The sequence below is a fragment of the Aegilops tauschii genome, chromosome 7, assembly GCF_002575655.3.
Source record: "Aegilops tauschii subsp. strangulata cultivar AL8/78 chromosome 7, Aet v6.0, whole genome shotgun sequence".
Lineage (NCBI taxonomy): Eukaryota > Viridiplantae > Streptophyta > Magnoliopsida > Poales > Poaceae > Aegilops > Aegilops tauschii.
This window is the reverse complement of record NC_053041.3, coordinates 579,695,476-579,716,668: the sequence shown is the minus strand read 5'-3', so window position 1 is coordinate 579,716,668 and position 21,193 is coordinate 579,695,476. Positions and strand designations below refer to the sequence as shown.

Sequence of the window (21,193 nt, the reverse complement as noted above, 5' to 3'; positions counted from 1 at the left end):
TCAACAAGTCATGAAATCTGTAATACTTCATAATAACAACCGCAGAGAAACCATGTACAAATGTGTCAATTGTTTCTTTTATAGAATTATTATAGGCACTGCCCAGTTACCGGACTGAACAACCCAGACCTTCCCACGCCACCAGCTGAACCAATCAACACCCAACCTCGATATTATTTACAAGCACAGGCCCCAGCTCTATGAGTAGGTCAAACGACATGGAACTGGAAGGCAATAACTACTGTGAAATGACCATGCTGCCGCAGCCACCGCCACAGCCAGAACCGCAGCCGCCTGACTTGGCGAATCCAGTCTTGGAGCTTTCCATTACCATGCTGCCGCAACCACCGCCACAGCCCGGACCACAACCACCACCACAGCCTGAACCGCAACCGCCTGACTTAACGAAGCCAGTCTTGGCGCTTTCCATGACCATACCGCCACAGCCTCCACCACCACAACCTGAACCGCAGCCACCTGACTTGGTGTTCCCCTCCTGGGAGCTTTCAATAACCATGCTGCCACCGCAGGAACTGCCGCATCCCGATCCACACCCAGCAGACTCAATATGGCCATTTTCGCCGCCTGCAACGGCGCCACAGCTCGCATGACCTTTCTTGTAGCTCATGGTGACCACAGAGACACCGCTTCCACCACCACAGTCTGATCCACAACCACCGCACTTAGAATCAGCCACCTTGCCGCTTGAAGTGACTGAGCCGGCACAGCTAGCATGGCCAGCCTTGTCACTTGCCATGACCATGTCACCGCCACCAGCCGTGCCACAAGGGCCACATTGCGCCAGACCAGCAGTGGCGCCTGCTGCTCCACCTTTCACCATTTCAGAAGCCACTGTAGTATCAGGCTCAATGGTTTCACCCTTATGTACCATGGCACCTTCGATGAGCTTCACACCATCTTTGCCAATGGTATTCAGGAACAAGAATGATATTGCAACCCAGGGAAGCAGAAACCAATCCTCATCCACCTAAATTAAAGTAAGAACACAATGAGTATATCTGAGATGCAAGGAAATTTATTTTTACTGCTCCCCCTGTCCCATAATATAAGATATGAAATCAGACTGAGCATTGTACCGTGATAAATTCTGATTCAGTGTCAAGTAGTGCGACTGCTTTGCCATAGGGGTGTTCAGCTGAGAACTTCACAGCAGTAACTGCTGTAGTATCTTCAGCATGCTGACTGCAGCATTTGAGTTCATATGCTAGTCTCCTTCCCCTGTATAGTTTGATCTGCTTTGTTCAAAGAAGTACCAGAACTGTGAGTATGTTTAATGCATATAAACGTTTTTTATTTACATATATAACTTGATGCAATCACTATCTTTTGAGCGAAAAGACTGCATGTATGAATTGAACTGTAGACTGCGGTTGTCCTTACCAGTTTGTTGCCATATTTGAGCTCGTGTATGCAACCATCCTTGCTTGGTTTCAGATCATGAGTGATGGATAAGTTGGAGTCGTTAAAAGACCATTTGTTTTTCGTGAATTCTGCAAGCTGAAATGGTTGCTTTGATGACTTTGTTACTCCAACCAATTCTCGAATGAGAGCCATGCCACTCTTGGCCTTGTGCTCCCTGAAGTAAAGAGGAGGAAATTCTCATTAGACCAGAAGAAATTGATATTTATTTCTTAAACATAGGCAAATAAAACTTTCCAGTGTCCACTGGAATAAATTTGGATCTGTTTTGAAGGTAATGTACAAATACTTCTATGTAAGTTGAATATCAATTCCTGCAGAAAATATCATTTTGTAGTTTGAAATGAAGATGCAATTACACCATATGCTATTAGCAATCAATGTATCATATAGTAACATTTAATTTGTTTCTAGAGAAAACTGCCAGTAAGTATCATGCAGGACTTACTATCATGCAGGACTTACAAATCAGCATACAAATGCGTTTCTAGACTCAATGTACAGTTCTTCACTGATATGTATGATTGATACCACAGTAAAAAAAATACCTTATCTGAAGACGAATGAGTTCAGTACCACAGTCATACACGAAGCGAGTCCAGGAGCTCATATTTTGATCCTTGATGGAATGTGGCAATAGACAGGCCTTCAGAGAGAAAGGCTTCACATTGACCATGCTAAGAACCTGTGGAGCCTGCCTTGGGACAGTACAAGATGCAGCAACCCGAAGACTGACAGGAGGGGAACCAGCATATGCACCACGACTTTTCAGTTCAAACCACCTCTCAAAGGAAAGCTTGGAATCAGGCTGTGTAAGCTCTTGAAGAGAGATCGAAACCTTCCCCAATGGTTCTGATTTCTTCGATGACGAGGCCCCAAAATAGGCCTGATCAACCATTGCTGTAAGAATGAGTTCACCAGTCGGTTCACATTGGAAACCAGCTCCGATACTCTTCCCTGTTTTCGTTGAAATATCTAACCTGCCGCCATCACTGATAAATACATCTGGTTGAGTCTTGGTGAACCACACGTACACACTTTTCTCTGGAATTGCAGATGGTAAATTCTTGATGTCCACAATCTGTAAATATAACTGCAAAGAATGAAAATATTTTGAGTTCATAAATTCAGTAAATGTCTGTTGGCATTAGAAGTGCTCAATATCAAATATCAGGCGTGCTTCCAAATCAATAATAATAATATTAATAGTACAACGTACCATGTTTTGGGTTATTTATTAGATAAGAAACATCTTTAAAACCGAAATTATTGTACTTGTGTAACTATTTCTTCATTCATGGACAACAATAAGATGTACAAAGAGCATCATACCTCCACAACTGTTGTTTCAAGAATAGTAAGATGCTTCTCTGCTTTATTGACACCAAAGACACTATCATCCTCACTATTAAATATCTGAGGAACGGATGTCACAGGAGATGGCAGGCTTCCACGGTACATAGCGCCAATCTTCCAGTATCTCAGACCAAAGTTATTCTCGAACTGCTCAGTGGTCCCTGAAAATCCAGTGTCGAGCTTCTTTCCTTCAGCTCGGTCATCATCTGTGTCATCATGCTCCAGAACTCTCCCAAGAAGATTCAGCATGTCACTGTAGTAGGTAACAGAATTCAGTTGGTGGGTGTGCCACATTAGATCCACGTCGTAGGTTGGCACACGAAAGAGGTTCATTCCTTTCTCCTGATTCAGCTTGATCAAATACAAAAAACCTTTGTATCGAGCTAGAGCTTCTTCAAGAAAACGATGATCATGCATGTTTGGTGTTCCAACCTGCCAGAAACAAAGGAGCTCACTGACTTTCTGTACACATTTTTTATTTATTGTTCTTGCATATTTTTCCTTTTACAAAAAGGTAGTAGCACTGCTTTTCTATTGCTTTCTTCCAGATGTAAGGATCAACAGTGACACAAGTTTTGAACTATCACCAACATTTGCTGGGCAAATAAAATCAGGTATCAGTCTGCTTGTGAAATTTAGAATAGCTAAGTTTTAGATATCAGTCGCTCAATCATGGGTAATCTACCACATTGACTTGTCTTATACGTAGATCAGAGCAAAGGTTAGTAATGTAACTACCTGGTAGACGAAAGAAGACTGTCTCCTAACAGCTGAGATCAAATCATAGGAAATGCCTCCTGCAGTTCCATCACCCACGTAAACAAAATCATCAGAAGGACTTGTGTACTCCAACTCAAAAGGCTCCCCAGAATATAACTCAGTCCAAACTTTCTCAGCCTGATCCTTGGACTTTGCTTGAATGGAGGACTTGACATTGTTAGTGCCCAGTATTCTGCCATATAATCTCTTGCAGTCCTTTATGTATTGAGTCTGAAAGATATTGTTGTCAGCACAGCAAAACCAGGAACAAAACAAGATGATTTTGATTTAGACATTTCCAACCATGTTCACTAGTATTTTCTTTTATGCCAAGAGGTGCAACTAGCCAAATGCTAGTTCTCTAATGTGTGACTCACAAATTTTGAACGACAAACAAGCATCTGTGAGTTAATATGCATACCGGGTTAAGCCGATGGCAGTGCCATATCCATTCACAATCAAGCGGGACAACCAAAGGCTCATCCGCAACAATGGCCTCAGTGTGCTTGGCAAGAAGGGGAAGCCAGCAAGCTTTGTACCTAGCACAGCAACAAAGTCAATATTTCAAACTCTATACGACACAGAACATAAATTATTTTAGTATCAGTGATTTTTGTACATAGTATCAGTGATTTCAGCATGATAGGGACTTTGAACGTAAATAAGCAGCCAGATTTTCATGTCAAAAATTCCATATAAGGCCAGAAGCCCAGAACTGTATCAACAAATTGTAACTGAAAGCACAGATGAGATGATGGTTTAAGAAAAAATACTGGCAATGCCATTCCTTAAAACTGAAAAGCCAAACCTGCTCAGTTCAACTCTTCCACCAAATTATATCAAGGTAAACTAAACTAGTGGTTTTGCCTAATTTTCCTCAAGGAGGTGTTTTGTCAGTTCCAAATAGTGATTGCACAAGAGTTATCCTGAAATTCACCAAGAGTATATCGAAGTATGGCAACGATTACTGATAAATTTTATTCCCAACACATCCTAGAGAGTAGAGGCTGTTCATCAATAACACCCCGACATTTGCTCCAAAAAAAATTAATAACACCCCGACAGAAAAATAATGGAACACCTCAGAAAATATACTGATTTTCAGACTCAAAGGTCTCTTGTGTAAGTTGTGTTGTTGAAAAGCCAATACGATGGCAATACCTGTGTATGGCCCTGTGGAGCAACGGGCCCTCGTAGAGCCACCGGCGGCGGTCGACCGCGGCGAGGAACTCCAGGTGCCGCAGTGCGGCTGGGACAAGGTCCTCGCCAATGCCGATCCCCTGTGCTGCCGCCCACCGCGACTCCTGCTCCGCGTCCATCTTCTCCCCCCTTCCTCCGATCGACCCCACCCACCTGCAGTTCGGAAAACCAGAGGGTGAGGAGGAGGATCATTTGCAAACTACTCCCTCCGTCCCACAATGTAAGACGTTTTTGCAAGCTATGACCCAGATGAGCAGAAAGGTAGAAACAGAGTTTTTGTGTGTGAAAAAGGTAGAAACAGAGTTTGGCATAACTAAATCAAGAAACCGTGCGTCGGACGACAAATAATCTGATGATGCAGACATAAACAAGCGTCTACAACAGCAGGTCCAACATTAATCAGTTCAAACCCAATCAAAAGCTCTAGACGAACTATCACGGGACAGCAATATCAGTCGACTGAAATCTACAGGAATAAAACTGATCGAGAGCGCATACACCCACTCGTCCTCAACAACTAGAAAAAAAAAAGCATTGGATCTACCAGCACATAAACGAATCGTATATAGAACATGAATAGAGCGATCTACACGGACGGAAATCGACATACTGTCTCTACGAGCTCATCTATCTCGCAGCGTTGACTGAAACGACAACCACAGACGACCCCGCAAGAAGAACAGATAGATAGCTTGGGGGAAGAGGGAATCGGCGGCGTGCGCATACCTTGGCGGCGAGGGAGGTTCGCGGGAGCTGGGGATCGATCGCTTGGATTTTTCCGGTTGGAATCACGGGGGCCGAGTGGATTGGGGACACGTAGTTGATGCGGGTGGGTAAGGGAAAGGGGACCGGCTCGGTTACAATACGGCGCGAGCCGAGCGGGTAGGAGAGGCGGCTGACGAGTTTTTGGGCTGCTTTGATCCAAAGGATTTTCATAGGAGTATTGGAAGATTAGGATTTTTTCTATGTTAAAATGGTAAAAAAAGGAATTTTTTTTCTATATTTTTAAAATTTGGAATTTGTTGCACTTTAGTAAATTATATGGCAAACTCCAAGGCTATCATTGAATTAACGCATTCAAGTGAGACCGGGAATCAAATTTTACACAGCTTGTTTATGCAACCTTCTCTAGCTGGCAAAAATGTGCGTGACCATTAGCAGATTGTCGCACCCACCCAATCTTGAACTCCTCGAAAGTTTGCAGCGGGGTCTTTATCTAATGAACCACATGTCCATATGCCGAAAGGTCTGTCTCGGACGCAAGGATTTTGTTTGCCGTCACCTGAGAATCTGTCTCAAGCACTTCCAACTCAACGGCGAGCTGGGCTGCCCGTCTACATGTGAGCAGATCCGCTAACTCCAGATTGGCAATAGAGGGGGGGGGGGATTCATGCTCCGCGATGAAAGCGCCATGGTGATCCCTTAGGACGGCCCCTCAACCGCCCTTGTTCAACGTGTTGGGCGTGGTGTCATGAGTATTGGCCTTGAGCCACCCCTCGGCAGGCAACGTCCACTTCTGCGTCGCATGTCCAGCGGTGTTTCCCTTTTGCACCTCTTTTAGTTCAGTCCATTATGCAATCAGGGAAAGCTCTCTATGTCGAATCCTTGGCATTTTTTGTGCTAACCAGAGCTCATACAAACCTCAGCAGTACATGACCTTTTGCTCTGTCCCAGCTTGCCCTGTCCACTCAAGGAATGAGCTCCTTAGCGTTACATTTGTCTCGACGCACGGTGGTGGTGCAAGAAGAGGCGGTCTAGCCGTCTGCCAAAGTTCCTTTCAAAACCTTGCCAAGTGAGAACATTTCCAAAAAATGATGAATGATCGTTTCTCCCCTGTCACACCCTACAAAGAATATACCAAGCTTAATTCGTCCTTGGTGCAGTTCCGCTCCCAAAGAGCGAGCCAACCCTCTTAATGTGGATCTTAAGTTTTCTCGGTACGCCTACATCCCAAAGAGCGAGACAACCATCTCTGTGCATCCGTAGACGAAGAACCAGCAATCGTACCTGTGTTGGCTACTTTCAATGACGTCTTCAAGTGATACGCTGAGCGCACTAAAAAGCGGTCATTCTTCGTGTAATTCCATGCTCTAAAGTCTTCCTTCTCAGGGCCACCAATTACTATTTTCCTCATTTCGCTTGGTTCGCTCTCAGGAAGGATTTGTGTCAATTTAGTATCATCCAGTTCAGCTCCATGGTATCCAGAAAATCACACTCTCTAGTAATATTTGGATGGAAATTTTCAAACTTCCATTCCTAAGGACCCAATTATCATGCATGGTTTCAATCTTCAAACCATCACCTATGCGCCATATGAGGCCATGTTGTCTAATATGTTGGTTGCTTGATTCATAGGGTTGAATCATAGAATTTTTTCCTATGGTTTCTTTATATTACTTCCCATAGGATTTCTATCATCTACTTAAATTAAACCTCTTTGAAAGAATACTCAGTTTTTCCTATGATGCAATCAAACAATCCAAAATCCTGTAGGGTTGAGATAACTATAACATTTCAATCCTATGTTTTTCCTATTCTCGTGTTTTTAGAATCTTGTCAATCAAAGAGGCCCTTATAAAAACACAGTACAAACACAGATGCTCGTATACACGTACACACAGTCAGCCCAACACACATGTACACTTTATACCCGTGTGAGCACCTTCGAGATATTGAGTCGGTAAATCTTGAGATTGACGATGCCTCATAGTTGAAGCAAATGTCATATCGCTGAATGAATAATGCTGGAGAACTTGAAATAAATCTAGAAAATATGCGAGCACCTGTGACAAATTTAGGACTTGAACCCGAATGAATCGGTTCCACCACAAAGAACCTAAGGACCTGCTCGGTAGCTTCCCAGCTCCCAGCTTCACCGAGTCCGTGAGCGGAGCGGTCCCAAACAGCCAGGCTCCAGGAAGTTGGCTTCCTAGATCTGACGATGATCCATGTACAAAAACGGGGCTCAGTTGTTTTCACGATATGAGGAAATGGGAAACCAAGAATTGGCGATATTTACCAGCACCTGCCACCATGAAGTACCAACATGTCCGATAGAGAGGCTCGAAACATCCCCGATCCCCATTCTCCTCTCAGCCGCTCACCCAACCCTAGCCACCAGAGGAGGCCATCCCACCGCCGCCATCTAGTCGCCGGTCAACTTCATCTGGTGACCCCGCCACCACCCCGCAAAAGGTCTCGTCCTCGAGTTGTCCCTTCCCTCACACCTTGACTCCCCCGAGCTCCCCATATTCCGCCCCAACCTGCCAGTGGACGACACCCGAAGGTCACTGACGTTGCTCCTCTCCCTCGCCGTCGTCGCTCCACAAGCTCAAGGTGAGCTCATGTAGATCTGCAACCCCCAGCCATATCCATTTATTGATGTTTATAGGAAGTCAGATCATAGTACCATGTTCAGATTTTTGGATGTTAGGATGTGGACTCGGATTTTAGGTTGTCCCATGTTGAGATTTAGATTGTGTCATGTTAAATTCAGATTGTGCCATTTTTAGATTGTGCCATGTTAAATTCAAACTGTGACATGTTCAGGTTGTTCCATGTTGATATTCAACCAGTACAAATTTGCACTATGTCTTCTCTAGACAAGTTATGCTATTTGCTTTGTGTTATGTACACGAAGTCATATGAACTGTATTAGAGATGATAACATGCAAATTTTGTTAGGCACGAAGTGACATGAACTTTTATAGATGAGAGCATACAAATTTTTGTTAGCACACAAACAATGACATGAGCTTTTATATAGAATTGTTGGACATTGTTTCCAAATAGATTGTTGAAAAACTAGGTTTATCACTAATTTGTTTGTCGAGCAAGTGAGAGATGAAAATAGGACAAAATACTCACTTGACCCCAATGCATATGAGAAGGTGGGAAGGCAATTAAAAATAAGAACATGGTTGGAGTACAAGCATGACCAATTGAAGAACAAATGGGACAAACTAGGTGAATATAGTGTATTCGACAAACTTAAGCTGGAGGAGACAAGAGGAGGATGGGACATTGAGCGCAACACTATGAAACAAGATGTTAAGTGGTGGAAGAAGGCAAAGATGGTGAGTTGTCATCATTATGTTGTGCATACCATATCTTTCTTCTCATAAGTTACTAAAAAATGATTTATTTGTTGTATTACAGGACATTCCATGTTGTTACAAGTTCAGGAAGCATGGACTCACAATGAAGAAAACTTGTGCATCATGTTTGATGACATCGCAAGTGATGGTGGAATCCGAGTTCTGGCATCCCCCTTCTTTTACTGGACCAATATTAAGTGTCATCAATCTTGAGAAAATTGAAGATCTTGATCTGTTGGAGGATACCAAACAGGACCCATCTCCTATTACGCCAAAGGTTAATAAGAGGCTTGGAAAGATCATTTGTTATACAAACAATACACCCAAGACCGCACAAGTGATGCGGGAGCAAATTACAGTGATTGGTGAAAACACATTTGCTCCCGGGGTGGTTTTGGTAATTCATGTCAACATACATATTGTTGGACTAATGTTTCCCTTGATATATTTCAGGAAGAGTTCAGTTTAGGCAAGTATATGGATGGAGATGTGAACCCCTCAAGCTACATGTGTTGTCAAAGCTTCAAGACCCTACATTTTTTAGTTAAGTGATCCAATATCACATTGAGTCCATAGGAAAGCCAAAGCTATTAAAAGGGGATGAGGTTTTGATCATGGTCTAACTGCTCAAGTGCTTAGAGACATTTCTCTGTAATCCTCAGCCACAATCTCACGTTCATCTATGTCCAAAACCCTAAAGTTTATCTCGGTCCCACCGAAACACATCTTCCCGGACTCATCGAGAAACACTTTGACATAGCCACTGCCTAAACCCTAGCAACTCGGTCTCACCGATATGACCCTTCGGTACCACTGAAGAGCACTTGCCAACCTTGTGTAACCAATTGATTTCATCTCGTAATTTCCGAGTGGTTTCTATCGGTCTCACTGAAGTGTAGAAAGTGATTAGGTCATTACCCATCGGTCTCATCGAGATGTTCCATATGGTCTCACCGAAAAGCCTCAAGTTCAAACCTTTCATACTAGTCAGTCTCACCGAGTGTTTTCACTCAGTCGAACCGAGTAGTGCATAAAGGTGTGTAATAGTTAGATTTCCGATGCTACCTATATATACCCCCACCCATTAAACCAACTCTCAGAGAGCAACCAGGACGAAGCTACCACTTCCCATATCCAATTTCTGAGAGAGAACCACCTACACTTCTATTGAAATCAAGGGGATTCCACTCCAACCTTTGATCCTTGATTTCTAGCCTCCCCAAGTTTATTTCCACTCCAATACCTCTCCTACCACATTGCCCAAATATGTGAGAGAGTGTTTGAGTGTTGAGGAGACTATCTCTTGAAGCACAAGAGCAAGGAGTTCATCATCAACAATAACATCTATTACCTTTTGGAGAGTGGTGTCTCCTAGATTTGTTAGGTGTCACTTGGGAGCCTCCAAGCTTGTGGAGTTGAACCAAGGAGTTTGTAAGGGTAAGGAGATCGCCTACTTTGTGAAGATCTAACCCGAGTGAGGCTAGTCCTTCGTGGGCGTAAGCCATGATGGCATAAACAAGGTTGCTTCTTCATGACCCTTTGTGGGTGGAGCCCTTCGTGGAGTCGCGTGGCCGTTACCCTCTATGGGTTGCATTCTCCATCAACGTGGATGTACGATAGCACCACATATGAGAACCATGCCAAAAATCATAGTATCTTCATTGCATTTGATCTTCTCCAAACTCTACCCCTTTACTTTCTCACACTTGCATGTCATTTACTTTCCGTTGCCCATACTCTAGATATGCATGTGTAGATTGTATTGGTTGCCACTTAACTTGTGCTAAAATCTACCTAAGTACCAAGGAAATTAAAAATTGCATCTTTTGCCTTGTTAGTGTCTACTCACCCCCCCTCTAGACATATCCTTTCGATCCAACAAGTGGTACCAGAGCATTGGTCTCCATTGCTTTGGTTTAATCACCTTGGAGAAGGATGGATGCGTCTACTTGGAGGAGTGGTAGTTGTAGAGTGCCTATACTTAATGGTGAGTTTGACCATGTTTGGAAGGATGAAATGCTTGATATATTTGATGATTGCAACATGAGCAAGTATATTCATAGTCCTTACAAACCACCCATTGATCCCTTGCATTTAACTCCCGATGAAGAACCTGATATGCTTTGTAATCTAAGAGCCATCAATCTTATTGTTAAAGGTCTTCCTAATGGTGTTCTCTAATGCACGAAAAACTTCGAATGTGCTTGTACTTTGTGGAATGACTTAGAGAAACAATATCCCGATTACTCTCTTAAGAACCTTGATGAGATTCTACATAAGGTATCGCTTTTCAGAAAGTCAAGCCCGATGATCCTAACTTTGATAAGTGCTTCTTTGAACTTAGAGATCTCATGCGTGCTAAAGGATATGTTGGAACTATTAGCATGCTCATAATTGAAGGTATTAGGATTCATTCTCTCGAACAATGCCATACACATGTTGCTAATAAACTTGATGCCCTAGGTGATGATGACATTGGTGAACATGGCTACTATGATGAGAGTGAAGAATATGAGAAGACTATGAACAATCTTGTTCTTATGACCAATCTTCAAAGAGACTATATGTCTAGAGGAAAAGAGTGGATGGAGATGGAAAATGGCGGTGACTAGGGTTGATGGAGAGGGATGAAGGTGACTCTGTTTTGGCTTTGCTCGCGGACATTTTGTTGACATTTTTGGCATGGTTCCCTTTCTAAAAGTTGTTCGGGTGGACGAGGAATCTCAGTTTCCACGCCATACGTTCGTTCATGCGAGCGGTTGCGGACACATGAAACGTTGCTTTTTTGCACTGTGGCTTCTAGTGCGCCTCCTCCTAATTTCTTCTATCTCCTCCTTCACTTCTTTCCATGTTCACATTTGATTTCTTCCATTTTTAGCCCATTTCCTATGGAAACACATCAAAGAGAGGATTTATGGAATCCTTTGCATTCATTAGTCATTAGTGGCAATATCAGAGTGAATATCTTAGTTTTAGTGAAATATCTCGGTTTAAACAAAGGGTAAATGAGTGTAAAAATATCACTCAACAACCCACGATGATCGGGTCCACAACTAGGACAAACTTGCCTGGGTGTGGGACATAGGCCGGATAGTCGATGCGACTAAAGATGTCCGCATAATCAGACCACATAGGGGCCTTGTTGGGGCTGGGGTGACTATGTGTAGATCGCACGTCGTGTGAGCTCCCAGGCCGACGCGTATCCACTGCTTGGAAGACCATGTTCACGCTTTGGTATCGGGTGGCCTGGTGCGTTGATGAAGGCCCAGCCACGCCGTGGTTGGTCATGGCCGGTGGTGTCCCCGGTGCCAAAGGTGATGGAGAAGCGGGAAGGCAAACATAATTTGAGGCTTTCGATGACATCATAGAGTAGACCACGATCATCGACGGTGAGCTCGAAGGATCCGAAAGTGAAGTTTTGAACCGACATGTAGTCGGTGGGCATGAACAGAGATCCAATCTGGGATCGGTCTCCGACCAGCATAGCCCCTACCTGGCGCGCCAACTAATGGTCTATAGAACCGTCAGTACCCTCGGTAGGGTGGCGAACAAGGCCGGAAGTACCAAAAGGGAGGTCACACAAGGAAGTAACCTAGGCTCACCCCCCCCCCTTTGGAGGGGTAACACCCTACATCCTACTTCTGGTTTGTATTCATGGTGGAGTTCCCCATGCGAGGTTTACAATGGGGGATGATGCATGACTACCGGAAGTATGTTTCTACAAGAGTAGATAGCTCTGGCTAACCCTAAACCCGCCCTAGATAGATGACGGGGCTAGGGTTTACACATGAAGCTAACTGACCTCTAAGCCACCGACATTCTTGGCTTGCACTCGAAGATGATCGCTGAGCTCTTCCTGAAGGAAATATGCCCTAGAGGCAATAATAAAGTTATTATTTATTTCCTTATTTCATGATAAATGTTTATTATTCATGCTAGAATTGTATTAACCGGAAACATAATACTTGTGTGAATACATAGACAAACAGAGTGTCACTAGTATGCCTCTACTTGACTAGCTCGTTGATCAAAGATGGTTATGTTTCCTAGCCATAGACATGAGTTGTCATTTGATTAACGGGATCACATCATTAGGAGAATGATGTGATTGACTTGACCCATTCCGTTAGCTTAGCACTTGATCGTTTAGTATTCTGCTATTGCTTTCTTTATGACTTATATATGTTCCTATGACTATGAGATTATGCAACTCTCGTTTACCGGAGGAACACTTTGTGTGCTACCAAACATCACAACATAACTGGGTGATTATAAAGGTGCTCTACAGGTGTCTCCGAAGGTACTTGTTGGGTTGGCGTATTTCGACATTAGGATTTGTCACTCCGATTGTCGGAGAGGTATCTCTGGGCCCACTCAGTAATGCACATCACTATAAGCCTTGCAAGCATTGTAACTAATGAGTTAGTTGCGGGATGATGTATTACGGAACGAGTAAAGGGACTTGCCGGTAATGAGACTGAACTAGGTATTGAGATACCGACGATCGAATCTCGGGCAAGTAACATACCGATGACAAAGGGAACAACGTATGTTGTTATGCGGTTTGACCGATAAAGATCTTCGTAGAATATGTGGGAGCCAATATGAGCATCCAGGTTCCACTATTGGTTATTGACCGGAGACGTGTCTCGGTCATGTCTACATTGTTCTCGAACCCGTAGGGTCCGCACGCTTAAAGTTCGATGACGGTTATATTATGAGTTTATGTGTTTTGATGTACCGAAGGTAGTTCGGAGTCCCGGATGAGATCGGGGACATGACGAGGAGTCTCGAAATGGTCGAGACATAAAGATCGATATATTGGACGACTATATTCGGACATCGGAAAGGTTCCGAGTGATTCGGGTATTTTTCGGAGTACGGAGAGTTACGGGAATTCGCCGGGGAGTATATGGGCCTTATTGGGCTTTAGGGGAAAGAGAGAGGAGAGGCTGGGCGCGCCCCCAAGGCCTAGTCCGAGTTGGACTAGGGGGAGGGGCTGCGCCCCCTCCTTTTTCTCTTCTCTCTCCCCTTTCCTTGACTCCTACTCCTACTACTTGGAAGGGGGGGATCCTACTCCCGGTGGGAGTAGGACTCCTCCTAGGGCACGCCATAGAGAGGGCCGGCCCTCCCCCTCCTCCACTCCTTTATATAGGGGGAGGGAGGCACCCCTTGGAGACACAACAATTGATCGTTTGATCTTTTAGCCGTGTGCGGTGCCCCCCTCCACCATAGTCCACCTCGATAATACTGTAGCGGTGCTTAGGCGAAGCCCTGCGTCGGTAGAACATCATCATCGTCACCACGTCGTCGTGCTGACGAAACTCTCCCTCAACACTCGGCTGGATTTGAGTTCGAGGGACGTCATCGGGCTGAACGTGTGCTGAACTCGGAGGTGCCGTGCATTCGGTACTTGATCGGTCGGATCGTGAAGACGTACGACTACATCAACCGCGTTGTGCTAACGCTTCCGCTTTCAGTCTACGAGGGTACGTGGACAACACTCTCCCCTCTTGCTATGCATCACCATGATCTTGTGTGTGCGTAGGAATTTTTTTGAAATTACTACGTTCCCCAACAGTGGCATCCGAGCCAGGTTTTATGCGTTGATGTTATATGCACGAGTAGAACACAAGTGAGTTGTGGGCGATATAAGTCATACTGCTTACCAGCATGTCATACTTTGGTTCGGCGGTATTGTTGGATGAAGCGGCCCGGACCGACATTACGCGTACGCTTACGCGAGACTGGTTCTACCGACGTGCTTTCACATGGGTGGCTGGCGGGTGTCAGTTTCTCCAACTTTAGTTGAACCGAGTGTGGCTACGCCCGGTCCTTGCGAAGGTTAAAACATCACTAACTTGACAAACTATCGTTGTGGTTTTGATGCGTAGGTAAGAACGGTTCTTGCTCAGCCCGTAGCAGCCACGTAAAACTTGCAACAACAAAGTAGAGGACGTCTAACTTGTTTTTGCAGGGCATGTTGTGATGTGATATGGTCAAGACGTGATGAGTTATAAGTTTTTGTATAAGATGATCATGTTTTGTTGAAGTTATCGGCAACTGGCAGAAGCCTTATGGTTGTCTCTTTATTGCATAAGATGCAAGCGCCAAATAATTGCTTTACTTTATCGCTATGCGATAGCAATAGTTGCAAGGGCAATAATTGGCGAGACGACCATGTGACGACACATTGATATAGATCAAGATGATGGAGATCATGGTGTCATGCCGGCGACGATGGAAATCATGACGATGCTTTGGAGATGGAGATCAAAGGCACAAGATGATGATGACCATATCATGTCACATATTTTGATTGCATGTGATGTTTATCTTTTATACATCTTATTTTGCTTAGTTTGACGGTAGCATTATAAGATGATCTCTCACTAAATTATCAAGGTATAAGTGTTCTCCCCGAGTATGCACCGTTGTGAAAGTTCTTCGTGCTGAGACACCACGTGATGATCGGGTGTGATAGGCTCTACGTTCAAATACAACGGGTGCAAAACAGTTGCACACGCGGAATACTCAGGTTAAACTTGACGAGCCTAGCATATAACAGATATGGCCTCGGAACACTGAGACCGAAAGGTCGAGCGTGAATCATATAGTAGATATGATCAACATAGTGATGTTCACCATTGAAACACGTGATGATCGGACATGGTTTAGTTGATATGGATCACGTGATCACTTAGAAGATTAGAGGGATGTCTATCTAAGTGGGAGTTCTTAAGTAATATGATTAATTGAACTTAAATTTATCATGAACTTAGTCCTGGTAGTATTAGCATATCTATGTTGTAGATCAATAGCTCGCGTGGTTGCTTCCCTATGTTTTATATATGTTCCTAGAGAAAACTAAGTTGAAAGATGATAGTAGCAATGATGCGGACTGGGTCCGTGATCTGAGGTTTATCCTCATTGCTGCACAGAAGAATTATGTCCTTGATGCACCGCTAGGTGACAGACCTATTGCAGGAGCAGATGCAGACGTTTGAACGTTTGGCTAGCTCAATATGATGACTACTTGATAGTTTAGTGCACCATGCTTAACAACTTAGAATCGGGACTTCAAAGACGTTTTGAACGTCATGGACCATATGAGATGTTCCAGGAGTTGAAGTTAATATTTCAAGAAAATACCCGAGTTGAGAGATATGAAGTCTCCAACAAGTTCTATAGCTAAAAGATGGAGGAGAATAACTCAAGCAGTGAGCATGTGCTCAGATTGTCTGGGTACTACAATCGCTTGAATCAAGTGGGAGTTAATCTTCCAGATAAGATAGTGATTGACAGAATTCTCTAGTCACCATCACCAAGTTAGTAGAACTTTGTGATGAACTATAATATGCAAGGGATAATGGAAACGACTCCCAAGCTCTTCGTGATGCTGAAATCAACGAAAGGTAGAAATCAAGAAAAACATCAAGTGTTGATGGTTGACAAGACCACTAGTTTCAAGAAAAGGGCAAAGGGAAGAAGGGGAACTTCAAGAAGAACGGCAAGCAAGTTGCTGCTCAAGTGAAGAAGCCCAAGTCTAGACCTAAGCCTGAGACTAAGTGCTTCTACTGCAAAGGAACTGGTCACTGGAAGCGGAACTACCCCAAGTATTTGGCGGATAAGAAGGATGGCAAAGTGAACAAAGGTATATTTGATATACATGTTATTGATGTGTACTTTACTAGTGTTTATAGCAACCCCTCAGTATTTGATACTAGTTCAGTTGCTAAGATTAGCAACTCGAAACGAGAGTTGCAGAATGAACAGAGACTAGTTAAGGGTGAAGTGATGATGTGTGTTGGAAGTGGTTCCAAGATTGATATGATCATCATCGCACACTCCCTATACTTTCGGGATTAGTGTTGAAACTAAATAAGTGTTATTTGGTGTTTGCGTTGAGCATGAATATGATTTGATCATGTTTGTTGCAAAACGGTTATTCATTTAAATTAGAGAATAATTCTTGTTCTGTTTACATGAATAAAACCTTCTATGGTCATACACCCAATAAAATGGTTTGTTGGATCTCGATCGTAGTGATACACATATTCATAATATTGAAGCCAAAAGATGCAAAGTTAATAATGATAGTGCACCTTATTTGTGGCACTGCCGTTTAGGTCATATTGGTGTAAAGCGCATAAAGAAACTCCATGCTGATGGAATTTTGGAATCACTTGATTGTGAATCACTTGATGCTTGCGAACCATGCCCTATGGGCAAGATGACTAAAATTCCGTTCTCCGGAACAATGGAGCGAGCAACAGATTTGTTGGAAATCATACATACTGATGTATATGGTCCGATGAATATTGAGGCTCGCGGCGGGTATCATTATTTTCTGACCTTCACAGATGATTTGAGCAGATATGGGTATATCTACTTGATGAAACATAAATCTGAAACATTTGAAAAGTTCAAAGAATTTCAGAGTGAAGTGGAAATCATCGTGACAAGAAAATGAAGTTTCTACGATTTGATCGCGGAGAAGAATATTTGAGTTACGAGTTTGGCCTTCAGTTAAAACAATGTGAAATAGTTTCACTACTCACGCCACCTGGAACACCACAATGTAATGGTGTGTCCGAACGTCATAACCGTACTTTATTAGATATGGTGCGATCTATGATGTCTCTTGCCGATGTACCACTATCGTTTTGGGGTTATGCATTAGAGACAGCTGCATTCATGTTAAATAGGGCACCATCTAAATCCGTTAAGACGATACCGTATGAACAATGGTTTGGCAAGAAACCTAAGCTGTCGTTTCTTAAAGTTTGAGGTTGCAATGCTTATGTGAAAAAGTTTCAACCTGATAAGCTCAAACCCAAATCGGAGAAGTGCGTCTTCATAGGATACCCAAAAGAAAATGTTGGGTACACCTTCTATCACAGATCCGAAGGCAAGATATTCGTTGCTGAGAATGGATCCTTTCTAGAGAAGGAGTTTCTCTCGAAAGAAGTGAGTGGGAGGAAAGTAGAACTTGATGAGGTAATTGTACCTGCTCCCTTATTGGAAAGTAGTTCATCACAGAAACCGGTTCCTGTGACACCTACACCAATTAGTGAGGAAGCTAATGATGATGATCATGAAACTTTAGATCAAGTTACTACCGAACCTCGTAGGTCAACCAGAGTAAGATCCGCACCAGAGTGGTACGGTAATCCTGTTCTGGAGATCATGTTACTTGACCATGACAACCTACGAACTATGAGGAAGCGATGATGAGCCCAGATTCCGCGAAATGGCTTGAGGCCATGAAATCTGAGATGGGATCCATGTATGAGAACAAAGTGTGGACTTTGGTTGACTTGCCCGATGATCGGCAGGCAATTGAGAATAAATGGATCTTCAGGAGGAAGACGGACGCTGATAGTAGTGTTACTATCTACAAAGCTAGAATTGTCGCAAAAGGTTTTCGATAAGTTCAAGGTGTTGACTACGATGAGAGTTTTTCACTCGTATCTATGCTTAAGTCTATCCGAATCATGTTAGCTATTGCCGCATTTTATGAAATCTGGCAAATGGATAAACAAAACTGCATTCCTTAATGGATTTATTAAAGAAGAGTTGTATATGATGCAACCAGAAGGTTTTGTCAATCCTAAAGGTGCTAAAAAAATATGCAAAGCTCCAGCGATCCATCTATGGACTGGTGCAAGCATCTCGGGTTGGAATATACGCTTTGATAAGTTGATCAAAGCATATAGTTTTATACAGACTTGCGGTGAAGCCTGTATTTACAAGAAAGTGAGTGGGAGCACTACAACATTTTTGATAAGTATATGTGAAAGACATATTGTTGATCGGAAATAATGTAGAATTATTCTGCAAAGCATAAAGGAGTGTTTGAAAGGAGTTTTTCAAAGAAAGACCTCGGTAAAGCTGCTTACATATTGAGCATCAAGATCTATAGAGATAGATCAAAACGCTTGATAAGTTTTTTTCAATGAGTACATACCTTGACAAGATTTTGAAGTAGTTCAAAATGGAATAGTCAAAGAAAGAGTTCTTGCCTGTGTCACAAGGTGTGAAATTGAGTAAGACTCAAAGCCTGCCCATGGCAGAAGATAGAAAGAGAATGAAAGTCATTCCCTATGCCTCAGCCATAGGTTTTATAAAGTATGCCATGCTGTGTACCAGATCTATTGTATACCCTACACTGATTTTGGCAAGGGAGTACAATAGTGATCTAGGAGTAGATCACTAGACAGCGGTCAAAATTATCCTTAGTGGAATAAGGATATGTTTCTCGATTATGGAGGTGACAAAAGGTTCGTCGTAAAAGGGTTACGTCGATACAAGTTTTGGCACTGATCCAGATGACTCTAAGTCTCAATCTGGATACATATTGAAAGTGGGAGCAATTAGCTAGAGTAGCTCCGTGCAGAGCATTGTTGACATAGAAATTTGCAAAATACATACGGATCTGAATGTGGCAGACCCGTTGACTAAACTTCTCTCACAAGCAAAACATGATCACACCTTAGTAATCTTTGGGTGTTAATCACATAGCGATGTGAACTAGATTACTGACTCTAGTAAACCCTTTGGGTGTTGGTCACATGACGATGTGAACTATGGGTGTTAATCACATGGTGATGTGAACTATTGGTATTAAATCACATGGTGATGTGAACTAGATTATTGACTCTAGTGCAAGTGGGAGACTGAAGGAAATATGCCCTAGAGGCAATAATAAAGTTATTATTTATTTCCTTATTTCATGATAAATGTTTATTATTCATGCTAGAATTGTATTAACCGGAAACATAATACTTGTGTAGAATACATAGACAAACAGAGTGTCACTAGTATGCCTCTACTTGACTAGCTCGTTGATCAAAGATGGTTATGTTTCCTAGCCATAGACATGAGTTGTCATTTGATTAACGGGATCACATCATTAGGAGAATGATGTGATTGACTTGACCCATTCCGTTAGCTTAGCACATGATCGTTTAGTATTCTGCTATTGCTTTCTTCATGACTTATATATGTTCCTATGACTATGAGATTATGCAACTCCCGTTTACCGGAGGAACACTTTGTGTGCTACCAAACATCACAATGTAACTGGGTGATTATAAAGGTGCTCTACAGGTGTCTCCGAAGGTACTTGTTGGGTTGGCGTATTTCGAGATTAGGATTTGTCACTCCGATTGTCGGAGAGGTATCTCTGGGCCCACTCAGTAATGCACATCACTATAAGCCTTGCAAGTATTGTAACTAATGAGTTAGTTGCGGGATGACGTATTACGGAACGAGTAAAGAGACTTCCGGTAACGAGATTGAACTAGGTATTGAGATACCGACGATCGAATCTCGGGCAAGTAACATGCCGATGACAAAGGGAACAACGTATGTTGTTATGCGGTTTGACCGATAAAGATCTTCGTAGAATATGTGGGAGCCAATATGAGCATCCAGGTTCCGCTATTGGTTATTGACCGGAGACGTGTCTGGGTCATGTCTACATTGTTCTCGAACCCGTAGGGTCCGCACGCTTAAAGTTCGATGACGGTTATATTATGAGTTTATGTGTTTTGATGTACCGAAGGTAGTTCGGAGTCCCGGATGAGATCGGGGACCTGATGAGGAGTCTCGAAATGGTTGAGACGTAAAGATCGATATATTGGACGACTATATTCGGACATCGGAAAGGTTCCGAGTGATTCGGGTATTTTTCGGAGTACCGGAGAGTTACGGGAATTCGCCGGGGAGTATATGGGCCTTATTGGGCTTTAGGGGAAAGAGAGAGGAGAGGTTGGGCGCCCCCCAAGGCCTAGTCCGAATTGGACTAGGGGGAGGGGTTGCGCCCCCTCCTTCTTCTCTTCTCTCTCCCCTTTCCTTGACTCCTACTCCTACTACTTGGAAGGGGGGGAATCCTACTCCCGGTGGGAGTAGGACTCCTCCTAGGGCGCGCCATAGAGAGGGCCGGCCCTCCCCCTCCTCCACTCCTTTATATACGGGGAGGGGGGCACCCCTTGGAGACACAACAATTGATCGTTTGATCGTTTAGCCGTGTGCGGTGCCCCCCTCCACCATAGTCCACCTTGATAATACTGTAGCGGTGCTTAGGCGAAGCCCTGCGTCGGTAGAACATCATCATCGTCACCACGCCGTCGTGCTGACGAAACTCTCCCTCAACACTCGGCTGGATCGGAGTTCGAGGGACGTCATCGGGCTGAACGTGTGCTGAACTCGGAGGTGCCGTACGTTCGGTACTTGATCGGTCGGATCGTGAAGACGTACGACTACATCAACCGCGTTGTGCTAACGCTTCCGCTTTCGGTCTATGAGGGTACGTGGACAACACTCTCCCCTCTCGT

General features: G+C 43.5%; 1 protein-coding gene and 1 pseudogene across 2 annotated transcripts; both read right to left on the bottom strand.

Annotated features, from left to right (window-relative positions):
* LOC120961856 (polyubiquitin-like) overlaps nt 1–21,193 on the bottom strand; it is a 387,099-nt pseudogene that overhangs the window by 157,350 nt on the left and 208,556 nt on the right.
* LOC109783028 (glycine-rich domain-containing protein 2) lies at nt 7–5,662 on the bottom strand. 2 transcript variants are annotated; one of them, XM_020341654.2, is made up of 9 exons: nt 5,482–5,662; nt 4,717–4,908; nt 3,977–4,094; nt 3,535–3,786; nt 2,773–3,228; nt 1,989–2,533; nt 1,402–1,597; nt 1,098–1,253; nt 7–988 (listed from the first exon to the last, which is right to left on the bottom strand). In XM_020341654.2, exons 2-9 carry the CDS (start codon nt 4,872–4,874, stop codon nt 239–241), a joined length of 2,631 nt encoding a protein of 876 aa, XP_020197243.1. In that variant the 5' UTR covers nt 4,875–4,908; nt 5,482–5,662; the 3' UTR covers nt 7–238. The 2 variants fall into 2 exon arrangements, with proteins under 2 accessions (XP_020197243.1, XP_045086921.1); XM_045230986.2 differs by lacking the exon at nt 5,482–5,662 and adding an exon at nt 5,366–5,457.